General features: G+C 38.6%; 1 protein-coding gene across 5 annotated transcripts in view; it reads left to right on the top strand.

Annotated features, from left to right (window-relative positions):
* The window catches only part of RASA2 (RAS p21 protein activator 2), a 126321-nt gene extending 100084 nt beyond the window's left edge, over positions 1 to 26237 (top strand). For 4 of the 5 annotated variants that reach the window (XM_019961563.2, XM_070793908.1, XM_070793899.1 and 1 more), the window contains 7 exons: positions 2700 to 2773; positions 3331 to 3440; positions 18044 to 18126; positions 18976 to 19184; positions 19889 to 19992; positions 21399 to 21588; positions 23175 to 26237. In XM_019961563.2, the coding sequence (XP_019817122.1) occupies positions 2700 to 2773; positions 3331 to 3440; positions 18044 to 18126; positions 18976 to 19184; positions 19889 to 19992; positions 21399 to 21588; positions 23175 to 23202 (798 nt within the window). In that variant the 3' untranslated portion in view covers positions 23203 to 26237. The remainder of the gene's footprint in view (positions 1 to 2699; positions 2774 to 3330; positions 3441 to 18043; positions 18127 to 18975; positions 19185 to 19888; positions 19993 to 21398; positions 21589 to 23174) is intronic. The other variant, XM_019961572.2, reaches the window with a different exon arrangement.
* The last annotated feature ends 805 nt before the right edge of the window (positions 26238 to 27042 follow it).

Below are 27042 nucleotides of genomic sequence, written 5' to 3'. Positions count from 1 at the left end.
AGCAGTGATTGAATGCTTTTGAGGAAGAAGTCTTTCAAAAGAATATGCAGAGTGGTACAGTGGGTGAGAATCTGCCTGCCAGTGTGGGGGACACAGGTTCAGTCCCTGCTCTGGGGAGATTCCATGTGCTGCGGAACAACTAAGCTCACACGCCACAGCTCCTGACGCCTGCACACCCTATAGCCCACAAGCCGTAACTACTCCCCTGCGTGCTGCAGCTTCTAACGCCCATGTGCCTAGAGCCTATTCTCTGCCACAGAGAAGCCACTGCCACGAGAAGGCCACACACCACAACCAAAGAGAGCCCACATGTAGCAGCAAAGACCCAGCACATCCAAAATGGAAAATAAATACGTAATTTAAAAGAAAAAAAGGTAACTCACATGTCCCCTTTAAAAAAAACACACACTAAAAAACGTTCAAAAAAAAAAAAAGAATATGCAAATAACAAGCTGGCTTTTTTATTTTTAGGACATTGTTGAAACAGTTGTGGGACAGTGTAGGCAGACTTCTGTTGGCAAGATTATAATGTACTGTCTTTTGTTTTGGGGGCTGTTTTTCCATTTCCATGACCTAGGCTCTGGCAGCATCTGATTTCTTTTTGCTGATACAATCATCAGAATGTGTGTAGTGGGTAATGGCAGTGGAGAAAGTATTTAAGGGTGTCAGGAGTTTAGTCTGCTCATGATCTGCTCTGAGTCACCCACTCACGTTCCCGTGAACTATCACTGTGGTACATCTCCTGTCTCAGATTTGTATAGGATATTTTGCCCTAACATATGAATTTTATTATTTACTGGCTAAATCTAGATATGTGCAGCACTAGGAATAGCAAAAGTTTATGAAACCCAATTTCTTATTTAATTAGTAGTACTCTCACTAATGACATTGGTCACTGCTCCAGAAGAGAATAGTTTATAACTCTGAATCCTATACTTAATTTCCACAAAGTCTAGGAAGAATACCAGAATAGGTCTATAAACAGGTTGACCATATAATTTAGTGTCCAAACCTACAAAGTTCTCAAGGATAAAAAGAAGTACTTTGATTATGCCAGGACCAAAGTTGTAGACAGAATGGCCCTGAACAAATTGAGGCCTATGTTCACCCTGCCTAGAGTCTACCTTAATTATTATGTTTCCTTTTGCTTTATATAACTAGGTTTACCTCATATTCCTTAACAGTATAACAAATAAGTAATAAACTTAATAACTATAAATAAATAATAAATATTAAATAAGAAAATTAGTGCCCACAGGCAAACACTAAGAAATAAAATATTCAAGTAATTCTTTCTCACTCCATTAGTGGATGGTCCATTTGTGAGAACTGAAGACGTAATAGGACACTTCTTTAGTTCCCTTGAATACTTCTTCTTTGTCACCCACATATGCTTCAAAAGAAACTCTGTCCTTGTTCTTTGACTTACCAAGATTTCTTCCAGCGAACTTGAAGTAAACATTATACTGGAAAATACCACAAATGGAGATTCTCACGGGCACTCGATAGCCAGTCTTAGGAGAAAATGACTGTGCCCACAAATTCTGCTTTAGATTATTCACTATCGTCCTTACTGGAATGTACTTTGTTTTTGTTTTAAACCCTAAGCGGGACAACACAAAAGTATAAAGGAAAAAACAAGGACTAAACAAATAGTTCACTTATGGGGCAAAATAGGAGTCTTTTCTAAGAACAGGAATTGTCCCTGAACCCTGAATTTTCCTCTCCTATGAAGAGAAGGCCACATGTCAGGAATCTCTTGACCAGTTGAGGTAACATATTCATGAAGCTGAATGCTGCTCATTGGGTGGTTTGCCATTGCTGGATTTGGGTAATCCAGATTTTCTTGAGCCACCACATTCTCACATTTTCCATAGGAAGTTTCTAAATGGTTATTAGATTTCCAGGTTATTCCAGAGAACCCAAATTATACTTTAGTCATAACTGAAAATACTAGCTCTGCGGGCTGAAGTCAATTATATATAATAAAAGTCAGCAAACTTTTCTGTAAGGGCCAGTGAGTAAATACTTCAGACTGATGGCCACGTGAAGGCAGTGCTGCATATTTCGCTATGATTTTACAACTCTTTAAAAATTTTAAAAATGTTCTTAACTTGTGGGCCTTGCAAAAACCAGTTGAATCTGGCCTGCTGAACTATAGTTTGATGATCCCTGACCCACAATATAGGTTCACAACCTGTGTCAAAAATCTTTGGGAGCAGAAGTATTTCAGAATTCAGTTTTTCAGAGCTTTGAAAGATAATAAGTATATGCTATATATTATAGGGGGTCATGTTATAACACCCCGTAATCAAACATATCAGTGTTTATGTAGCATATTAGTGAATATCCACCCTAAGTAGGATAAATGGCTTTAAATAGCCTTTCCCCAGTTCACATTAAGTTACTGTAAGTGAGTTTACTGTAAATCAGAAGCAAAAAGGTCTGTGTACTCAGAACTTTATAGGTTTCAGAGTTGCAGTTAAGGGATTGTGGGTTGAGTTATTCCTATAGGGACACATATTCTGGGTTTTAAGTACCTTTAAGCTGTATTTTGGGGTCTCCTCTACAATTAAATATGTGTTTTGCTTTGTTCCTTAATGAAGAACTTCACTATATTATCTATCTGTGACACTGATAAACTGAATTTATGATGTACCTTATCACAAAGTGTAACATTTGCCCCTTTCTTCATTTAGTTCTTGGATGAAATTTCATCTACTGAAACTAAAGAGTCCAGTGGTACAAGTGAGCCTGTGCACCTGAAAGAAGGGTAATTTAATGAAATTAGATATTAAAGTCGTATTTCAGTATAGACAGTAAGTAAGTACAAAGAGCATGGGTGCAGAAGTGAAGAAGACTGGGTTTTGTTCTGTGCTAAAACTGCCCGTAACATCAGTCAGGTAATTCATCCTCACTGTCCTATTAACTTCATGCCATACGGACATGACTTCTTTCCATACAGTGCGAGAGTTGTTTTCAAAAATAGTGAGATGGTGGGTGTTAGAGTACTTTGAAAAAAAAGTAACAGCATTGTTCAGTCTTAGTGTTTTCATTGGAAGTTAAAGGGGAAAATTACTCATTTGGCCTTTTTAGTTCTGGATAGGACAGTTGTAAATATTAAGTTATTTGAAGATTTTATTCCCTTAGTATGGCCAAAATAAATGTAGCAGTTATAGATGGCAAAGACGTTTCATCTACTTAATATAGTCTTTGACAACTGTTCATGTCATTTAAAATTAAAAGAGGAAATGACTGCAAATTTTTTTTTGTTTTGGATTAATTCTTTTAATATTTGTAGCTAAATGTTTACATCTGTTGTTTTGGCAGTGAGATGTATAAAAGAGCTCAGGGAAGAACTCGGATTGGAAAAAAGAATTTCAAGAAACGGTGGTTCTGCTTAACAAGCAGAGAGCTCACCTACCACAAGCAGCCAGGTAGTTGTGCTTATGCTTTTCTGTGGGGTCTCCTCCTGCTTCCCAGTGAAGATGGCTTTTCCCGCTGCTCAGTGTGACTAGTGAACCTTTTTACTAACGTTAATAGTTTATGGTTTCTTACAGTGACGCATACACCCTAAAAATATAATAAATATGTGACTAATGACACCATGTAAATAACATTTTTTCTCTTACATTGACTGTCTTGTGTTACTTAAAAATGATGTTCCTACAGTATGCTCTGTTTTCTAAAAACCCATGGTAAATCCATTTTTTTAAAAATTAGTATATAAAGAACAACAGTTAGATATTTTAGAACTTAGAGGTTTCTTGAACTTCCAGAATCAGATTGGTAAGAATCAGTTTCTAATAAATGAGAGTGTTTCAGTAGTTTGCCAGAAATTCCCACAGTTATACCATAGACAGTGTTTCCTATTCAGTTAAAACATTCATTCATTTATATTAGCCTGGCTAACTCTTAAGATGAAAATTCTAGTAATTTGCCTCCTGAAAAGGCACAAATTGTCTTTCTGGGTAAAGAAAGCCATCTTCCTATAGTGTGATTTGAGAGTTTCAGAGAGGCAAAGTTTGTCCCTCAGTGGACTGACATAATGCTTATCATCTCTGCCTTTTGAGTGTATTCCTTTGGGGTAAAGCATTATCCATAGAAGGCCACTAGCCTCTGATACCTTGGCAAGAACTTAGTATCTTGATCATAGGTCACATACAGTAAAATCCCTTCTATTTGAAGTGATCAGGACCCAAAGCGTCACTTAGCCAAAAAGGTCAGTTAAAGCAAGAATCACTTTAAGACAACAAGAACAAAAGATGCATGCGTAGCTTAAGTAGTTATATGTTTGTTTACCAGTCTTTTGATAGAGAGCCAAGATCTTTTCTTGGTTGATTTCTCCAAAGTGAAGCTGGAAATTATTAATAAATATTTGAAAAGTGACCCAATTATAGAATCCTTTTAGAGTCATAATAGTTATCCTAAGCTTTTGCCACTGTCTCGCAACCATATAAATCAATTTGATTTGTGTGGGTGCTGGTCTCCTTTATTGAAAAGCTTTTCAGAGTGCCTGATTTTCAGATAAATATATGCCTCTTGGTGTCACTGTGTGACACTTACTGTGACACTTACTGTGTCACTTTACATAATGTTAAGTAAATTATAATTACAGCATGGAAAAAGGGCATAAAGTCTGGGAACAAACCTAGTGGATTCTGTAATCAAAACAGCCTAACCAGTGGAGATCAAAGGGTACAAGCTTAATAGAACCCTAGCAGCCACAAGGATTCAGTGTCTCATGAGCATCGCTCAGGATGTTTGACAGAGGAAATGGAGTCTTGGTTAATCTGTCAAATCTGTTAGGTAAAGAGTGCCTGGTATAAATTCTGAAATGATAAACACTAGACATAAGATACTTTCAAGAGAATGTCCTTTCAGTTAAGTATGGGTGCTTCAGTAGAGATTCTTAAGGAGGAAAGTGAAAAGAAATTCTGTTTCATAATTCCTTAGAATCTTTAGCCAGAATGACCAAATATGTCCAAATACAGTAGTAAGACATATGAAGCCAGATGCACTATATTTTTAGGCACCTAGATGTTTTGTTGTGGAATATGAATATTCTGACTAAAGATCAGCAGGCTGCATCCCTGCACTTCCAGACAGCATTCTTTAAGCTACACGTTTCTTAAAGTTTTAGTGGTTATAGTTTATATTGAATACTATATAAATGCTCTCACATATATAGTAACATTTTAATAATAGCTGGTATAATATGCTGATTATGTTTTCATAAGTTAGTCATTCTCTATGAATAAATTGGCTGTTTTCTCCTCATTTAAAGTATTTTCTAATCTAAACCAATATTCTGAAGTCTTTGTTTTAAGACTTCAGGAATCAGATGATAGTTTCAGATCCTTTTCCTCTAGAAAAAAATGCATGTACACACAAGAGACACAAAGTCTCACATATAATTCCAGGAAGTTCATAGTTCCAGAGGCTATACACAGTTCTTAGGAACTTCTGTTCTATCCAGTGATCTTATGAGGATAAAATTCTGTAGAATGATTAGATTGGTCTAAGCTATAGAATAGACACATTGGAAGTTCCATTATTTTCAGGCCTTAAGAAATTTAACATGTTGGAATGGCATTGGAGGAATGAGCTCTATTACATGAAGTTTCGAGATTATTTACCAAAGCCAACAGTTTTAAGCACCCATGCTTTTTGTTTTTAACTGTTTTGTTGGATTTTTCCAAAATGTATTACATGCTTCCCTGCCTTCTAAAAAAGAGTTCATTGAACGTAAGTTAACATTTTCTAGATGACTTGGGGCTCTCATTGATAATGTCAATTATCATTTAGTACTCTGATTTAGTGATGTTTTCAGGGCTGCTTATGGATGTGTGCAGCTGTTTACTTCCCAGCTACATGCCTTGGACTGCTGTGCTATTTTGTGTTCCTGTGTTTGCTTTATACAGTTATTCATTGTCCCCTTTATGTTCAGGCTGTCACCTTAAGTTTCTTGTGCTGTCAGTGAATGGTAATGTAACATCTCACTCCCATCTTTACCCCCAATTCCATTTTTACTGCTAATATACTGTGAGTAAGGATGTAGGTACTGTGTTTGTTAAAATTATGCATATGATTAAAAGGCTTTGACTGAACATTTCAGGACTTTCCTCTCTGACTAAAATACATAGGCTTTGGATTCTCCCTTTGGTTGCTCTGCAAATGTTTTGCTTACTTCCTGGTTCCTTGCAATTTTCTGCATAGCTAAGACTGCTAGTTAGGTAGTTTCTTATTACACTTTATGACTTTGGTGTTTCAAAGAGTGCCTCCCAGATATTCTGTAACATAGCTTTAAATCATTGAGTCTTCACTGTTTGCTCCTACTGGACACTAATATTCTGAATGAAGTATTTCTGTCACTTAGAATCAAATAAAAGATTCTTTTTCTAATTTACTAGAAAAATAATTAGAATTCTCTCAGTTTTAAGGGTTTTTCTCAAATTAGTTAAAAATTGATGCCCAGTTAGTAATCAGTTCAGTTCAGTCTCTCATTCATGTCCGACTCTTTGCGACCCCGTGAATCACAGCACGCCAGGCCTTCCTGTCTATCACCAACTCCCAGAGTTCATTCAGACTCATGTCCATAGAGTCGGTATTGCCATCCAGCCATCTCATCCTCTGTCGTCCCCTTCTCCTGCCACCAATCCCTCCCAGCATCAGAGTCTTTTCCAATGAATCAACTCTTCGCATGAGATGGCCAAAGTACTGGAGTTTTAGCTTTAGCATCATTCCTTCCAAAGAAATCCCAGGGCTGATCTCCTTCAGAATGGACTGGTTGGATCTCCTTGCAGTCCAAGGGACTCTCAAGAGTCTTCTCCAAGACCATAGTTCAAGAGCATCAATTCTTCGGTGCTCAGCCTTCTTCACAGTCCAACTCTCACATCCATACATGACCACTGGGAAAACCATAGCCTTGACTAGACGAACCTTTGTTGGCAAAGTAATGTCTCTGCTTTTGAATATGCTATCTAGTTTGGTCATAACTTTCCTTCCAAGGAGTAAGTGTCTTTTAATTTCATGGCTGCAGTCACCGTCTGCAGTGATTTTGGAGCCCCAAAAAATAAAGTCTGACACTGTTTCCACTGTTTCCCCATCTATTTCCCACGAAGTGATGGGACCAGATGCCATGATCTTTGTTTTCTGAATGTTGAGCTTTAAGCCAACTTTTTCACTCTCCTCTTTCACTTTCATCAAGAGGCTTTTGAGTTCCTCTTCACTTTCTGCCCTAAGGGTGGTGTCATCTGCATATCTGAGGTTATTGATATTTCTCCCGGCAATCTTGATTCCAGCTTGTGCTTTTTCCAGCCCAGCATTTCTCATGATGTACTCTGCATGTAAGTTAAATAAGCAGGGTGACAATATACAGCCTGGACGTACTCCTTTTCCTATTTGGAACCAGTCTCTTGTTCCATGTCCAGTTCTAACTGTTGCTTTCTGACCTGCATATAGGTTTCTCAAGAGGCAGGTCAGGTGGTCTGGTATTCCCATCTCTTTCAGAATTTTCCACACTTTGTGATCCACACAATCAAAGGCTTTGGCATGGTCAATAAAGCAGAAATAGATGTTTTTCTGGAATGAGGTTCATGACATTGTACATGAGACAGGGATCAAGACCATCCCCATGGAAAAGAAATGCGAAAAAGCAAAATGGCTGTCTGGGGAGGCCCTACAAATAGCTGTGAAAAGAAGAGAAGTGAAAAGCAGAGGAGAAAAGGAAAGATATAAACATCTGAATGCAGAATTCCAAAGAATAGCAAGAAGAGATAAGAAAGCCTTCTTCAGCGATCATTGCAAAGAAATAGAGGAAAACAACAGAATGGGAAAGACTAGAGATCTCTTCAAGAAAATCAGAGATACCAAAGGAACCTTTCATGCAAAGATGGGCTCGATAAAGGGCAGAAATGGTATGGACCTAACAGAAGCAGAAGATATTAAGAAGAGATGGCAAGAATACACAGAAGAACTGTACAAAAAAGATCTTCATGACCCAGATAATCACAATGGTGTGATCACTCACCTAGAGCCAGACATCCTGGAATGTGAAGTCAAGTGGGCCTTAGAAAACATCACTACGAACAAAGCTAGTGGAGGTGATGGAATTCCAGCTGAGCTATTCCAAATCCTGAAAGATGATGCTGTGAAAGTGCTGCACCCAATATGCCAGCAACTTTGGAAAACTCAGCAGTGGCCACAGGACTGGAAAAGGTCAGTTTTCATTCCAATCCCAAAGAAAGGCAATGCCAAAGAATGCTCAAACTACTGCACAGTTGCACTCATCTCACACTCTAGTAAAGTAATGCTCAAAATTCTCCAAGCCAGGCTTCAGCAGTATGTGAACCGTGAACTTCTTGTGTTAAAGCTGGTTTTAGAAAAGGCAGAGGAACCAGAGATCAAATTGCCAACATCCGCTGGATCATGGAAAAAACAAGAGAGTTCCAGAAAAACATCTATTTCTGCTTTATTGACTATGCCAAAGCCTTTGACTGTGTGGATCACAATAAACTGTGGAAAATTCTGAAAGAGATGGGAATACCAGACCACCTGATCTGCCTCTTGAGAAATTTGTATGCAGGTCAGAAAGCAACAGTTAGAACTGGACATGGAACAACAGACTGGTTCCAAATAGGAAAAGGAATATGTCAAGGCTGTATATTGTCACCCTGTTTATTTAACTTATATGCAGAGCACATCATGAGAAACGCTGGACTGGAAGAAACACAAGCTGGAATCAAGATTGCCGGGAGAAATATCAATAACCTCAGATATGCAGATGACACCACCCTTAGGGCAGAAAGTGAAGAGGAACTCAAAAGCCTCTTGATGAAAGTGAAAGAGGAGAGTGAAAAAGTTGGCTTAAAGCTCAACATTCAGAAAACAAAGATCATGGCATCTGGTCCCATCACTTCATGGGAAATAGATGGGGAAACAGTGGAAACAGTGTCAGACTTTATTTTTGGGGGCTCCAAAATCACTGCAGACGGTGACTGCAGCCATGAAATTAAAAGACGGTTACTCCTTGGAAGGAAAGTTATGACCAACCTAGATAGCATATTCAAAAGCAGAGACATTACTTTGCCAACAAAGGTTCGTCTAGTCAAGGCTATGGTTTTTCCAGTGGTCATGTATGGATGTGAGAGTTGGACTGTGAAGAAGGCTGAGCGCCGAAGAATTGATGCTTTTGAACTGTGGTGTTGGAGAAGACTCTTGAGAGTCCCTTGGACTGCAAGGAGATCCAACCAGTCCATTCTGAAGGAGATCAGCCCTGGGATTTCTTTGGAAGGAATGATGTTAAAGCTAAAACTCCAGTACTTTGGCCACCTCATGGGAAGAGTTGACTCATTGGAAAAGACTCTGATGCTGGGAGGGATTGGTGGCAGGAGAAGGGGACGACAGAGGATGAGATGGCTGGATGGCATCACCGACTCTATGGACATGAGTCTGAGTGAACTCCGGGAGTTGGTGATAGACAGGGAGGCCTGGCGTGCTGTGATTCACGCGGTTGCAACGAGTCGGACACGACTGGGACTGATCTGATCTGATCTTGCTTTTTCCATGGTCCAGCAGAGTAAGCAACTAATCTTCAATATCACAAAACTAACGTGGTAAATGAATATCATAGGCATTCATTCGTCCAGCTATCACCATGGTTACCTTGACAGTTTGGATGGATCTGTGTGCCTGTGATTACGGTTTTATATTGCTCTACTGTAATGTGGTCATCTTCTACAAGTAGTTCTTCTAGTTGTATGCTGTAATCAGATGTTATCCACGTTGCAGCCTTTTCCCGTCTCTCGGTGCAGCCTCATCTTTTGCATTCTCCGTATGTTGCTTTGCCAGGTTGACTCTTGAAGTTCCTTTCAGTTGTGCTCTTTTACATTCATGCTTTTGCATTGGCTCTGTCGAGAAATCTTTCTTTCCTTCTTTACCTGTGTAATTTGTTGTCCTTTAAGCCTCAGATCAAATGTCAGCTCTTTATGGAAGTCATTTTCATAAAGCTCTGGCCACTTCAGTTGGGTATTCTCTTACTATATTTCTGTAGCATGTTAGTGGTAACTTCTGTCAGTGTGTGGTCATTACTTTTATGTCTTTCACCCTAGTCTTTCACGATCCTCAGTGGGTAAGGACCATGTTTTTACTGCTATCATTAGGCATTTATTAATTTGTAATAAATGGTATTCTTCAGAAAATACCATGTCTTCCAGATATGCTGTTTTCTATATTAAGAACCACTTTCTAAAATTTCCACCAGGCTTACTAATAATATATGATGAACAAATTCATCTCTGAAATCCCGTATGTGTTCTCCAAATTTGATTAGATCTTGTCTACTTGAGGATGACCTTTTATACACAGATATGTATGTAGAGCCTACACAATTTCCATATGCTGTCTGTGTTCTAGCTCATATAATCGATGGACAATATAAAAGAAGTTTTCATGATGTTTTAAACACAAATCTCAATACTTGGTTTTTACCTGCTCCTAATTTGACACACGGGGCTTCCCAGATGTCTTAATGGTAAAGAATCCTCCTGCCAATGCAGGAGATGCACGTTCGATCCCTGGGTCAGGAAGATCCCCTGGAGGAGGAAATGGCAACCCATTCAAATATTCTTGCCTGAAGAATCCCATGGACAGAGAGGAGCCTGGTGGGCTATAGTCCATGGAGTCATGAAACAGTTGGACACAACTTAGGGACTGAGCACACATTTTGATACACAGGGCTCTGAAGTATTTTTTTCTTTAATGTGTCATGTTTGTGGATTTGAAGCTTGGATATTTTTTAAGAATTCACTTCTCAAGTTCATCTTGATTTTAACACAGTCCCACTACAAATCTACAAGTTTTTTTTGGTAAAAATTGACAAATTGATTCTAAAATTGATGTCAGTGGGGGAACAGAGGACTATAATGGCTGAAGCAGTGTTGAAAAAAATGAACAAAGTTGAAGGACTAAGACTAAGCTACAATATTCAAGTCTGAGATTTTGACATAAAAGCTGGAGGTGAACAGTCAAGAGTCCAGAAAGACACACACACATATGGTCAGTTTAGTTTTGACAGAAGTGTCAAGACAGTTCAATTGGGAAAGGAATGTATTTTCAACAAATGGTGTTAGAACAACTGGGTAAACACAGAAAGTGAACTTCATCTTATGTCATAGTACACACAAAATTTAATTCAAGATAAGAGGATCAGTGAAAGCATAAGAGAATATCTTTGCAACCATGGAGTATGCAATGATTTCTTAGGATATTAAATGTACTGAACATTTTTTAAGATAAATTGAACTTCATTAAAGTAAGACTTTTCCATATTTCCCCCTTTCTATCATTGCTCCTTCTTTCTTTTTTGTTCTAATAATGGGCATAAAATGTATTGCTTGGCAGTTGAAATTTTTCAATAGGTTTTTGGGATTTGAGTTTCTTTAAGCCATAAGCTAAGGGTTTTCACCAAACCCAAACTTAAAAAAGTTTTTTCACTTATTTCTGTTCATTTTCTCTCCTTCTTAGGACTCAAGTTATACTTATCCAGGCATGCTTGAGACCGTTTCACAGGTCTCTGTGAGACTCAGTTCATTTGTCTTCATTCTTTATCTTTGTTCTTTAGCTTGGATAATTTCTATTTACATTCATTGATTTATTTACCATCTCAAGTCTTTTTAGCTAAATGTGATGAATTTGTCATTCCATTTATTGTGCTTTTCAGCTCTAAAATTTGTTTGATTCTTTTTATAGTTTCTGTTCTCCTGTTTAAAGTCCACATTTGTTCAGTCATCATTAGCATATTTTCCTTAAATTGTTTAAACATTTATAATAATGGCTTTGCTCGCTAATAGAATAAATTCAGCATTTGAGCCCACTCAGACTCAGGTTGTTGGCTACTTTCTTTCCCAAGTATGGGTCACACTTTTCTGTTTTTCACATCTTATTTTTTTGGTTAACAACTGAGCGTTGTATTGTAATAAAGTGTGTCTGGATTCTGTTTGTTCTTCTGAGGGCTTGCCTAGATTCACACTGCAGTGTCTGTTTTGTGCGTCTGTCTGTCTGTCTCTCTCATTCGCTCTCTCATTGTATAGCTGCTGTTGTCTTTACTCAGGTTCTGTTTTATTCCCTAATCCTAGCTGCCTCCCTAGGGGTCTCACCTGAGCTTTTTCAGCTTAGTGGTCAGCCAGTGATTTGCGCATAGAGCTCAAATGCCTGAAGTCAGTAAGTCTTCTACCTTTTACCGCCTATGCTGTTTTTGAATCAGAACATACTCAAAGGCACAGCAGATTCACAAGTCTTCCCAAGCTTTCCACTTTTGCCAGACTCTGGGATGATCCATATACAGGCGTCTTTAGCAGTCAGCCAGGGATGTGGTGTGTTTATGATCTCAGCCTTTCTGTAGCTCTGTTTCTAAAATCTCACCCTTAGGCTGAATCTGTAACCTTCAGCCAGTAAAGCTGTCGAGTTTTCATTGAACTGAGGAGTTATGGAAACACCTCCTCCCTGGAAGACAATAAATCCACAGGTTCTAACCTATGCTATAGCAGTTGTTCATGGATGAACACTTCTTAGATTTTTACTTGCGTTTGGTTATTTTCCAGCACCCTGAAGTGGTTGTTTTTAATAATTTTCCCAGTCTTATACTTATTTTCTGAGGAATAGAAGTATGCAACCTCAGTATACTATCAAAAAAAAGATTAACAGTTACTTTATTTCAGCTATGTTCCTTAAGACCAGTATCTAGCTGGACTTCTGTTTTTCTTGGGGTAGTAATTTTTTTTTTAATTTTATTTTATTTTTAAACTTTACAATATTGTATTAGTTTTGCCAAACATCGAAATGAATCCGCCACAGGTATACCTGTGTTCCCCATCGTGAACCCTCCTCCCTCCTCCCTCCCCATACCCTCCCTCTGGGTCGTCCCAGTGCACCAGCCCCAAGCATCCAGTATTGTGCATCGAACCTGGACTGGTGACTCATTTCATACATGATATTATACATGTTTCAATGCTATTCGCCCAAATCTCCCCACCCTCTCCCTCTCCCACAGAGTCCATAAGACTGATCTATACATCAGTGTCTCTTTTGCTGTCTCGTACACAGGTTTATTGTTACCATCTTCCTAGAATTGCCTTATGATCCAGCAATCCCACTGCTGGGCATACACACTGAGGAATCCAGAAGGGAAAGAGACATGTGTACCCCAGTGTTCATCGCAGCACTGTTTATAATAGCCAGGACATGGAAGCAACCTAGATGCCCATCAGCAGATGAATGGATAAGAAAGCTGTGGTACATATACACAATGGAGTATTACTCAGCCATTAAAAAGAATACATTTGAATCAGTTCTAATGAGATGGATGAAACTGGAACCTATTATACAGAGTGAAGTAAGCCAGAAAGAAAAACACCAATACAGTATACTAACGCATATATATGGAATTTAGAAAGATAGTAATTTTTTTTTAATGGAAATAGAATTCACATACCGTAAAATTCACCTATTGAAAGTATATAATTCATTTTCAGTATATTCACAAAGTTATGCAGTCACCACTGGTTACATAACATTTTCATCACCCCAGAAAGAAAACCTGTACCCATTAACAGTCACTGCCCTGTCCTTCCTTCTCCCAGCCCCTGGCAAACACAAATCTGCTTTTTGTCTCTGTGGATTTGCCTGTTCTGGACATTTCATTTAAAGAGTAACCTTTTGGGCTTCCCAGGTTTTGGACTTTGCCATCTTCCTAGTGGTAAAGAACTTTCCTGCCAGCGAAGGAGACATAAGAGACGTGGGTTATATCCCTGGGTTGGAAAGATCCCCTGGAGGAGGGCATGGCAACCCACTCCAGTATTCTTGCCTGGAGACTCCCATGGACAGAGGAGCCTGGAGGGCTGCAATCTATAGAGGCATACAGAGTCGGACACGACTAAAGCGACTGAGCACGCATTAGCACGCAGCCCTTGTAACTGCCTTCTTTCACTTAGCATGATGTTTTCAAAGTTCATCTGTGATATGGCATGAATCAGTACTTTATGGCTAAATAATATTTCATTGGATATATTCCAGATTTTACCAGTTTATCAGTTGATGTACCTTTAAATTGTTTCCAGTTTTTTATTATTATGAATAATGCCGCTGGGTGAACATTGACATACACTTTTTTGTGTGGACATATATTTTCACTTCTCTTGGGTCTGTATCTAGGAGTGAAATTGAGTCATATAGTAACTAACTTTATGTTTAACTTGTTGAGAAGGTGATGGTGATTTTTAACTAAAACTGGATTTGGCATTTAATAGGGAAACTTAATACCATCACATTTATTGTGATTACTGTAACCAATGTTTTGTTTTGTGTTTTCTGTTTATTAAGCTCTTCTGTTCGTTGGGATTGTTTTTTTTTTCCTGCATTTTTATTGGAATAATCAGTCCCACACATATTCACTCTGTCTTATCTAGTGAGAGAATTTGGACATTCTGTTTCTACTTTTAAATTGTTAACAGATAGGTTTAAACTTGCGTGTTCATCTTATTGTCTGCAGTTAATCACCATCTCCATTCAAGCGGAGAAGGACCATAGCATGCTTTCAAATTTATTTTTCCTAACACTACCTAATGAAGTCATCTTAAATTTTAGTACTAGTTTCTGTTTCTTTTACCTTTTTATGTTTTCATCATTTTTTTCTAAGCATGCATGTGTGCTAAGTCGCTTCAGTCGTATCCAACTCTTTGCAACCCTGTGGACCATGCTGTCCATGGAATTTGCGACCAGGCTCCTCTGTCCATGGCAAGAATACTGGACTGGGTTGCCATGCCCTCCTCCAGGGAATCTTCCCAACCCAGGGATCGAACCCACGTTCTCTTACATCTCCTGCATTGGCAGGCAGGTTGTTTACCACTAGTGCCACCTGAGAAGCCCTTTTCTAAGCATTCTTATCAGTTTTTCTGATGTCTTTGCCCAACACTATTTCTTATATTAACATACTTGTCTTTTTCCTGGATTCTTACTTATTTTGCAGGAGTTATGTCCTCAAGGAATTACTCCATATAGCTTTAGGGCTGATAAGTTTTCAGAGTTCTTACATATTAAAAAAAGTATTTTACCCTTACACTTGAATGATAAGCAAGACCCGATTTAAAATCATTTCCTATAAGATTTTTAAGATATTTCTCCATGATTTACTGGTTTCCATTGTTGGTGGTAAGGATTTTGATGTCATTCTTAGTCTTGATTCTTCTTGGAAACCCTCTGGACTTTCTTTAACCTTCAAGCTCTAAAATTCTGCCCAGTGTCTAAGTATTACCTTTCTTTCTTCCTACACTTTCATCAGCACTTGATGGGTCCTTTCAGTCTGAAGATTTCTATCTTTATTCTTGGACATTTTCATTAGTAATTTTCTTCTGAACAACTCAATTGTTTCTGGAATGCTTGTTACAGCTGATCTCAAAACTTCTAAATTCAGCCATCATGGCTCTGTCCTTTTGTACTATATATTTGGAGAGTCCTCAGTACAATCCTCTGTTTTACTGATTCACTTTGCAATTCGTTCAAGTTAACATTAGCAACTTCAGTTAATTTCAGTTAACTCTAATAATAATAACGTCATGTGTGCCTGGGAACAATGCATTTTCTCTCTGTATGCTGTGATATAATTTGTCCAGAAATGAACAAACACAGCAATTCTAGGATGTGGGCATGCTTTGTGTATTCAACAAATCTAAAGAGTTGTTGAAAATCTACAAAATCTACTTCCTGCATAATTTTAAAATTCTCTGGACCCTGTGGTGCCCCATGTAAATTGGCACCCAAAGGCATGTCTCCTCTGCCCCCTCATGTGTTACACCCCTGATCTCCTCCAATGTTATTCTCTTTGTTGTACGTGTTTCCTTCAGAGTGCTGATTTTCCTCATCCGTTTGGTGATTTTTTGGCAATTTGCTCATTTTTGTGTTACAGTGCATTCACCTGCCTGAGGATCCAGTAGCTCATGGCCAGTGTGATCAAGGGAGGGAAAGGATGAGCTGCTGATGGGCAGGGGTGCTGGTGCTCGTCCCCTGGCATGGGCACTGTCAGCAGCCTGTGGCTACCCTGCTTTCCAGCCAGTATGCATCTTCACTGCTTCAGCCTGGGACTGTGCCTCTGTGGACTGCTGCTTAGTACAAGCGGGTTGAGGGGGACAGTATGTGAGGACCTAATTGACCCAGCTGTTCCAAATGCAGCTTACCACGTAGTCATCCTGATAGACATCTAAGTATGCCCCCCCTCTCCCCCCAGCTCGCTGTGTCCAGTGACTCTGGCTTGAAGCTCTTCTGACCAGCCCTCCTTTTGCAAATGTGTCTTTTCCTCAATGCGGCTCCAGCTGTGGCTTCTTGCAGTTTCCTCCCTCCTCGCCTCCCCTCACCCCTTCATAAATTTGATCTTGTCTGCTTCCAGCAGACCGCTGATAGTCTTTTCCTATTTTCACATGTATATATAATTTGTAATTGTTGTATTTAAATGTCATTTCTTCAGAAAAGTTTTCCCTAACTGCCCAACTTAAAGTAACATCCCAATTACTTCCTGTCGCATCACTTTATGTTGCTATCTTTATTGCATTTATCTCTACCTAATATTTGTCCTCGTCAGTCTTTCCAGACCTAAGTGCAAACTCCATTAGGGGCCTTATGTGTTCTATTCACTGCTCTATCCCAAGTGGTTAGGATAGTGTCTGGTATAGGATAGCTAAACGTGATAGCTAAATTAAGTGACTGTATATTGTATATCACACATCTGCTTGAATCACACGTATTTTAGATTTTACAGCAGGAACTAAGCTTAGCAAATACTCTTTGTTAATTTCTCTGTTCAATAAAGAAAACCTTTTTAGTGTCTTTAACCCCAAAGCTGTACATTAATCCATGAATAATATAAAAGATCTTCACCTTCAGCACTTCAGCCCACAAGTCATTAAACTGAAGTTTGTTGGGAGGAGGGAAGCAAAGCTTTCATTTTCTAAGAACCACATTTTATAATGTAAAGGACCAGAAAAGTTCATGATTATATTTGCTTAGTTTCTATGATTATATGACAGAGAAGGCAATGGCACCCCACTCCAGTACTCTTGCCTGGAAAATCCCATGGACGGAGGAGCCTGGTAGGCTGCAGTCCATGGGGTCGCTAAGAGTCAGATACAGCTGAGCGACTTCACTTTCACTTTTCACTTTCCTGCATTGGAGAAGGAAATGGCAACCCACTCCAGTACTCTTGCCTGGAGAATCCCACGGATGGGGGAGCCTGGTTGGCTTCCATCTATGGGATCGCACAGAGTCCAGCACGACTGAAGCGACTTAGCAGCAGCATGATTATATGAATGTATTTTATTCAAGTAAATTTTAAGTTGAAATGCATCATAGCCTCATGCTATTGTGGAGCCCCTTTAGCAAACAAATTTCTAAATTCTTAAATTAGGTTAATGATTCACTCTACCAAGTAAAATTTTTACTTTTATTCCCTGTATCTCTTAAAGTAAATTTGGTAGCTCTAGTCAGCTGACCAGACAGTACGCAAAAGTAATGAACAATTTTTCAGTTTCAAATAATTGTTTTGAGGGTTAGTTCCTTAATTAAATATTAGGTTGGAGAAGCAGAAAAATCCACTTAGGTACAGTCAGATTCTTTGTTTATGTAATAACTCCATGAAGAAAATTCCATGTCTCAGCAAGTTTTGAGTAGGCCTTTATTGTAAATTATGTATTTTTTCAGTCTCCATATAATTAATGTTACAAAGTACAATAATATTTTTATTTTCTACAGAGATCAAATTTATTCCCTAATTTTTCCATGAAAATGTTTTAATTTTAATTAAAGAGGAAGTCATATCGTGGAAAACAAGGAAGATTCATTTGGTCCATAAAACATATTTATTGTGCACCATTTGGAAATGTGTAGGTCACTTACACACCCACCGTCAAGAGAATGATCTTAAACCATATAGAGTTAACCTTTCACCTTTATAATTCTGATGAAAATTATTTTAATTTTATCTTCTTTTATAATTTAGGCAAAGATGCAATTTACACAATTCCAGTGAAAAACATTCTTGCTGTGGAAAAACTGGAAGAGAGCTCTTTCAACAAGAAAAATGTAAGTTATATAATTTAAAGTTTTTTAAACTGCATATATTACTTAGCTGAAAATTTTACAAGAAGTTTAGTATTTGTTTTTAATCATTAATATCTTATAATTCGTAGCTGGAACTCTGTTTAAAATTGTCCATTACTGTTGATGCTTTGTATAGTCCACCTCACCTATTAAGTTAAAGGCACTTTTTTCATTTAAGAATTCTGTGCTCAATGGGCTCAGTGGTGAAGAATTCGCCTGCCAGTGCAGTAGATGCATGTTCGATCCGTGGGTTGGGAAGATCCCCTGGAGAAGGGAATGGCAACCATCTCCAGTATCCTTGCCTGGGAAACCCCATAGACAGGAGCCTGGTGGGCTGCAGTCCATGGAGTCGAAAGAGTCAGAAACAACTGAGAGACTAAACAACTTCTCTCAATACTTGAGTTTTATCAAATTTCTCAGCTTGACCTTCAGAATATAGTCCCAGCCTGTCTGTGCAGCCTAATCCTCTGCTGCCCTTCAGTACATACCAATAGATACCAGTGCACTCAAGTAACCAAGATGATTTCCTTGTTTCTATTTGCCCACTGCTGTCTTTACCCATAGGTTTTCCTCTACCTGAAATTCTCTCCCTTTATTCCTATGTGTATGATAGCCCCTTCCCTAGGACTTCTGTGGTTTCTAAACATTATATTCTGTTGTACTGTTGAGTACCGTATAACTCCAGCAGTCCTGGGGACATAACCGTTTATGATGTACCTGAGCAACAGTTACCTACACGCAGACTACATTTCTGCTACGTACCTTCTTGTGTTCTGTACTGTGTTTGATTTTTAGACTGTTCCTAACTTTTTGTCTTAATTGTCTGTGAAGATGTTCCAAGTGATACACACGGAGAAACCACTCTATGTCCAGGCAAATAATTGTGTAGAAGCTAATGAATGGATAGATGTGCTCTGCAGGGTGAGCCGATGCAATCAGAACAGACTCAGCTCTTATCACCCCTCCGCATATCTAAACGGAAACTGGCTCTGCTGTCTGGAGACTAGTGAAAATGCTCTCGGCTGTAAGCCGTGTACTGCGTAAGTTTCTTTTTGATTACAAAGGCAGTGTCTTAAATGCTGTATCCATACAATGAGATATTATTCATCCATAAAACGGAATGATGTCCTGATACGTGCATGGATGCACCTTGAAAACATGCTGAAAAAAAGCCAGAAAAACATGCTAAAAGAAGTCCGACACAAAGGCCATGTACTTCAGGGTAACACTTACATGAAGTATCCAGCATAGGTAAATTTATGGTGACAAAGTAGATTAGCAGTTGTGAGGGATTTGAGGGAGGGAACAATGGGGAGTACTTAATGAATACAGAGATTCTTTTGGGGTGATGAAAATATTCTCAGTAAATTGTGGTTTCACAAGTCAAAAAAAGGGCAGTGTTTAAATAGATGTGCAAACTTGAGCAAGGTATTGAGGAAGAAGGGCCTAGCGTTCTTGTTGTAATTGCGTGGAACAGCCATGGTAGCTTTACAGACTTATAAAGTAATATGATGAAGCATAAGTAGTGAAAATGATTGCACTTAAAATCCTCTTCCTTTTGAGTATAGTCACATAATGACCAAACCTAAGAATCTCAATCTATTTAATTATCAAGTTAGACTAGATTCCTAAGGTTCCTTTTACAAAATTCTGTGTTTCTGTTTTCAGTCTCAAACAGTCAGAAGTCTTTAGCATGTTAACAAAATGATATTTTTCCAATGTGTTTTATTTCATTTTTACACAGAGGTGTCCCTGCAGACATACAAATAGATATTGATGAAGACAGAGAAACAGAAAGAATTTATTCCCTTTTCACCCTCAGTTTACTTAAGCTGCATAAAATGGAAGGTAAGTATATAATTAAAATTCTTTTATATAATCATGATCCTTCATTACCAGTACCTGAAGTGTTGCTTTGGCATTATCTTAAAGTCAAAAGATTCTCATTCAGTTCAGTTCAGTTCAGTTGCTCATTCGTGTCCAACTCTTTGCAACACCATGAATTGCAGCATGCCAGGCCTCCCTGTCCATCACCAGCTCCCGGAGTTCACTCAAACTCATGTTCATTGAGTCGGTGATGCCATCCAGCCATCTCATCCTCTGTCGTCCCCTTATCCTCCTGCCCCCCAGTCCCTCCCAGCATCAGAGTCTTTTCCAACGAGTCAACTCTTAGCATGAGGTGGCCAAAGGACTGGAGTTTCAGCTTTAGCATCATTCCTTCCAAAGAACACCCAGGACTAATCTCCTTTAGAATGGACTGGTTGGATCTCCTTGCAGTCCAAGGGACTCTCAAGAGTCTTCTTCAACACCGCAGTTCAAAAGCATCAATTCTTCGGCACTCAGCCTTCTTCACAGTCCAACTCTTACATCCATACATGACCACTGGAAAAACCATAGCCTTGACTAGATGGACCTTTGTTGGCAAAGTAATTCCTCTGCTTTTGAATATGCTATCTAAGTTGGTCATAACCCTCCTTCCAAGGAGTAAGTGTCTTTTAATTTCATGGCTGCAGTCACTGTCTGCAGTGATTTTGGAGCCCCCAAAAATCTGACACTGTTTCCACTGTTTCCCCATCTATTTCCCATGAAGTGATGGGACTGGATGCCATGATCTTAGTTTTCTGAATGTTGAGCTTTAAGCCAACTTTTTCACTCTCCTCTTTCACTTTCATCAAGAGGCTTTTTAGTTCCTCTTCACTTTCTGCCCTAAGGGTGGTGTCATCTGCATATCTGAGGTTATTGATATTTCTCCTGGCAGTCTTGATTCCAGCTTGTGCTTCCTCCAGCCCAACGTTTCTCATGATGTACTCTGCGTATAAGTTAAATAAACAGAGTGACAATATATAGCCTTGACATACTCTTTTTCCTATTTGGAACCAGTCTGTTGTTCCATGTCCAGTTCTAACTGTTGCTTCCTGACCTGCATACAGGTTTCTCAAGAGGCAGGTCAGGTGGTCTGGTATTCCCATCTCTTTCAGAATTTTCCACAGTTTATCGTGATCCACACAGTCAGAGGCATTTATCAAAATGTTACCTATATGGAAGGTGACAAACTTCCAAAGGAGTTCTTTAAATAAAAATATTGTTTTTGCATATGTAATTATAATTAATAAAATGTATGGATTTTGGTTGTCTATGCATTTCCAAGGGAGCTTTTCCCAGCTTGAGCCCCTCTTGAAAAGTTCTTTATTTATATTACAGATTATGCTTAATGGATTTAGTTGTCTGATCAGAGATTTCATTTCTTCTTGTAGAGGCTTGTGGAACTATAGCAGTCTATCAAGGACCACAGAAAGAGCCTGATGACTATTCCAACTTTGTAATTGAGGATTCTGTAACAACCTTCAAGACAATTCAACAAATAAAAAGTGTCATAGAGAAGCTAGATGAACCTCATGAAAAGTATAGGAAGAAAAGATCAAGTAGTGCAAAATACGGGAGCAAGTAAGTACTGTTAAGATACTTCACACATTTTTGAACACAGTTTGCACTTTCCTCTGCTACCCTCTACTCACACCCGAAGTGCAGGTCTCCTGCCTACCTTCCTCTCTCAAGACCAACTTAGAACCTTTCTCTTGTGCAGGAATCTCCGGAGTCACTCCTGCAGGAGTCTTTTCAATTCTAGCATCATTCATTGTGTTGGGGCAGTACCTTATCGTCACCTTCAGTGCTATATTTCAGTTTAATCATTGAATTGAATACTTAGTAGCTTCTTGTTTTGATTTTTACTGATCCTCTTCTTTATCTGTCACAGTACCTTTATACATCCTAAGTACAAAAAAAATTAGCTTTGACAGTGCTAGAAGTATTTTATAATTGATGCTTTGGATCCATCTCAGAGGCAGATGGACACTGACAGGAACAGCAACAACAGTTATTAAGGACCTTCCTCCTCACCACTAGACACTGTGCCAAGTACTTTACATTCCATCAATTAGATTTTTTTTAGCAGCAAGTAACAGAAAATCTCAATGGCTTAAATAATAGGAAAACATTTAATCTCACAAATTAAAAGTCCTGATTTCTACATTTAGCTAGTTTAGCTCAACACTGTCATCAAGGATGATCCAGCCACTCAGCCATTAGAAATCAAACAAGATGATTTCTGTCTTCCTCAGGCTGGTGCCCTTATGGTCACAGCTGGGCTGCAATAGTTCACATTTATAATAATAGTGTCTAGAGGCAGAAAGAGCTGTTTCTTCCTCAAAAGGAAAGAAACCTTGTCTGAATTTACCCTGGCTTCCCCTGAACCATGGGGGCTACCCAGCACCAGCACTAGAATCAGGCTTCTGTTTGCACAGAGGTACAGTTGGGGTTGAACCCAGGTCTCCCGCGTTGCAGGCGGATTCTTTCCAACTGAGCTATCAGGGAAGCCATAGAGCTGATTCATAAGGGGGCTTTGAATCTTGGCCCCAACCATTTTAAGTATTTTTTTTAACTTACGTGGATTGATCATTTTAATTGTGTTTTATAAACAGTAAAAATCAGTTTGACCGGTATAAATATTTGTGTTCTGCCTAGATGGAAGGCTCAGTACAGTAAAAAGGTTATTGTAAGCATCCTGTTACTGTCTTTTCTACATTAGTATATTTTGTTCTCTTCCAGCGGTAAAGTAATGCAGTTTTCTTGGAGCCATGGCAGGTTTCCGTGAGGTTCTAGCCAGTGCTTGGCATCCTTCCTGAGTAGTATTCTCCCCCACCGTACCCACACACACTATACCCCTTCCAGTTGTATTTTTCTCACTTAAAACCTAGCACTCTTTCTTGTGCTAAATATTTTATTTGTTTGTCTTATTTTCTCTGTAGCAGAATATAGGCTCCACAGGGCCAAGGGTTTGTCATTTGTCTTCACCTCTGTGTCCACAGTTGCTCAAACAGTGCCTGACATTTACTGGGTAGTCACAAAAAGCTTGCTGAATCAGTGACGTAGGACTTGGCAAGAGAGAATTACAGACACTGGATACTATGAGATATTTGTTACTTTTTACAATTTTCTTCAACATTTGAAAAATTATTTTTATTATTTTCTAGGGAAAATCCAATCGGGAAAATATTTTAGAGTTTGGCCAATTGATTCGGAAGAACTGGAAGATATTTTAGTTGGAGTTTTTCAATTCATCGTGTATTTTGTTCATAGTATTTAAGAATGAACATCGGCTTCACTGTCATCTGCATTCACATTGTATTTAATATTTAATAATTGAAACTAACTGTTTGGAAATTCTGGTGTGATGTTTCACTAGAGAATTTAAAACCCAGGATTCCCTTCATATCTTATGTGTCGAAAGCCATGTTTCCACAACTTCTTTTTAATAGAAAGACTCTTCTAAAGAAGCTTTATAACAAAAGGAGAACTCCTCCATAGCAAGAAACCATCTCTTCTTGTAACACTCCATGTTCTGTGGACTTTTCACTACCATTAGTGCCTGCTCTATACTGCCAACATTGTGTTTTACTAGAAAATTTCAATCCATGACTATTCAGAGCTTTCCGTTTAGTTCATCTAGACCCTTCCTCTTCAAAAAAAAACAAAAAAGATCTTTGGCCCATCGGTCATTACAGATTACATTAGAGACAGTGACAGAAACTTTAGAAACTACCACAGTATCCTTGGAAGTTGGTGGACCCTTTTACCCATTTAGAGATGCAAACAGCTCAGATAGGAGAAATCAGGGAACATGTACTGTTGTCTGCATCTTGTTTACATGTGGGATGAGTGATGGCAGATGAAATACAACCAGACCACTAAATTTTTTTTCACCGTTTAAACATCAGGTACTCATATTTTTGATTTGAGAGTTCAGGTTGTTGTGACTTCTAAGGACTTCACTTCTGAAAAAGAAGAGAAAGTAAACAGTGGGGACAGGTGGTGGTACAATCACTTGACTTCACTCGTTGCCCCGTCATTATAAGGGCCGCCACCACGGGACGCCCTCCTCCCCACGTGAGGGTGAGATCCAACTCGAGGACAGTCACTCGGTGCACTTTACTCATCTGGGCGACCCCAGATTATGCTTCAGATACTCCATGGTATCTAACCTTTATGATCAGTTGAATGATCAGTGTTTAAGTCTAGAAATAATGCTTTCTTGAAAATGTTTATATTTCACTGCTGTTTCCTTATTGCCTGCTAGCCAAATGGAATTGGGCAAGCAACTGTTTGAATCCTGTTTTTCCCTAATAATTTACCTTTATCCTAAAAATCACAACTGTAAATAAGCAGTCGAAGCAAGTGGCCACCTTGAAGTTAAGAGGAATACACTTCGCTTCATCAGTATTAAAAACCATGGTACTCTTACTACGTGTTTTTAAATTCAAAACATTTTCTAAATGTGGTACTTTGAACCTTGGAGTATTTTACACGTTTCTGTTTAAAACTGTGACTTATTAATGTAAGTCTAGCTAGTAGTGCTTTTTTGTTTCCCTGAACATAAGCTATATTTCAAGATACACTTTGCCAATTATGTTATTGGTAATTGTTTTTAAATTATAACGTTACTGGGTAATTATTTTTAAAGACCATTGGCAAACAATCAAAGTTCCATAAATGATTACAACTAAGCAATGTATTTCTCTAAAGGACTTGTAAAAATCAGTTAGTTTTATTTAAGGATCAGTCCTAGTCTGCATTAAGTTATTCCTGGCCCATTTTAAAGACAAGTTTGAAAAAGACTTTTAAATTTTATGAATTTGTAGATTCCATAAACTCCACTGATTAATCAGTGTGAAAGAATTTTACTGTTTTAATCCATTTCTCACTGTTGAATTTTATTCAGATTGAAATTTCCTTTTCAGAGTCTCTGAATGTCCGCCTGGAAAGGCCATGTGAGCATTGCCAGGTACCACTCATTGCTCTCCAGTGGCTTCTTGACTTATATTCTGACATTTCTAATATCAAGCCCTTGGTAACATAATACCAAGTTATGACTGTTTTTAAAGATCACAGTGTTCTCAAAGGGACCAAGGCTGTCTGAATATGTAACTCAGAATTTGAAAAGAATTCAGTTACTAGTTCTTTTCTTCACTTTTAAACAGCCAGTTTGACTGGAATTAACCACCTTGGCACAGCCTAAAAACAAGTAATGTGAAATGAAATTTTCTTTGAAAGTCTTCTGAAATAAGAGACCATGTCAGTGGGACCCAAAGATAACCGAGGTACTTTTACTTGCTTCCAAGGGCCTCATTCTTCCGCTGTTACTTACGAGTACTTTGATTTTTACTACCTGATCTGCTTTCTCTCCCTTTTCCAAACTTGAAAAATACATGGCAGCTCACTTTACCCTAACGCCGTGAAAACCCCAAGAAAGCAAGCAAAGGATGATCCGGAGGAACTCTTGCCATAAATGCCGACTTGGTTCTTAGTTTAGCCATTTCCATCATTTGAAATTATGGTGGCGTGTCGCTTGTTTTGTTGTCATCGTTTGTTCTTTGTTTAGCTTTGTTTTTTAATATTCATTTAATATGATAATAGGCAATAGCAACATTTTTTTACTCCCAGGAATATAATTTATCAAATTGAACTATTTTCTTTGCCAAAGAAGTATGTTTATAATATCACGGGTAATGATTTAAGTGTCAAAACAAGGCTTTGCTAATTGTACAAAAAAAAAAAAAAAAAAAGGGTGATGAATGATGTAGCTTTTGTTTCTGTTTCTGAAGCCTAATTTCATTCATTTTTCAGAAAGGCTTATTCATGCCAGGTTTTAGAAGACAGATGTCATTTTTAAGTAAAAGCACCTTTAATTTGTTCTAACGGTACATCCTGTAAAGACAAAAAGCCTCAAAGCCTTTTAGGTGTTCTTACAGTATGTGAAAACTACAGGACTCATTCTAAATTACCAGTCTCGATTGATACTATCTGCTTCCATTTTTATTAACTTGGAAATTAATATGTTGCTAGTAAATATTGGTTTTTACAGTGTCCAGTTTGAAAATGTAAGTTATCAAAACTTAATGTAGTGAATTTGTGTAACCATGTTGTACTGTTGAGAATGTATTTTTATTTAAATTTTATTTTCTTATCAAGAGTATTATAAAAATTAAAAACTTTTGTAGCTGTTGCTTGGAAATAACAAATAAATTACAAGAAGCCTGTCCACTCTCTGCGTGACCTCACTTTCTCACTGATGTGAGAATCTCTGCTCATTAGAATGACCATAACTCACCTATTAGGAAGGGAATAGCAAGTGAGGAGTCCTCAACGACAGAAGAGCAAGCCATCTGAAAAGGGTGCAGAAACCTCCTGCGGCATTTATCTGGGCTGGTTGTTTGGACCGAGGCCCTTGTTTGTTCATTCAGCAGACTTGTCTGGAGGACCTGCCGTGTGCAGGTGCCATGCAGGACCCGTCGTTCCCGAGAGCCGTGCACGTCCAGTATGTGGGGGTATGTTCCACTCATCTGAGTCCACAGTTTAGAGCTGACTTGTGCCCCCAGTGAAAGGAGCCAGGATCTTCCCCATTACTACCCTCAGCAGCCTCTTCTTATTTCTAAACAGACCTTGATAAGACCTAGCCCCTGCAACCCCAGAGGAATTGCAGGTTGGTAAAGATGAAGGAATAGGGTTCTGAATCTCTTAAGCATCTTCTTTTTATTGAAGTACCAGACTTCCACATAAGCCCATGTATTAGAACAGACCTTAGAAAAACTGGTAAGGGCATAGTTGAACTCACCATCGGTCAACTGGATATAATGGGCATCTATAGACTCATCATTTTAAAGAAAAGAATAGACCTTAGAATAGAAGCATCAAGAGGTTCTATGCAAGTTTTATTCATGATACAAGCTAGTTCTTCAGATAGAGGAGACCATATTTTTGGTGGGTTTCCCTTTTCAAGTTTCATGATTCCAAAATAAGAGCCACCTGAGGCCAAGCAGAGTCCCTTCCTGTTGCAGTTGCCAT

Source organism: Bos indicus, chromosome 1, assembly GCF_029378745.1.
Source record: "Bos indicus isolate NIAB-ARS_2022 breed Sahiwal x Tharparkar chromosome 1, NIAB-ARS_B.indTharparkar_mat_pri_1.0, whole genome shotgun sequence".
NCBI classification, from domain to species: Eukaryota; Metazoa; Chordata; class Mammalia; order Artiodactyla; family Bovidae; genus Bos; species Bos indicus.
The sequence above is the reverse complement of the archived record's forward strand: the minus strand, read 5'-3'. Positions and strand labels throughout refer to the sequence as shown.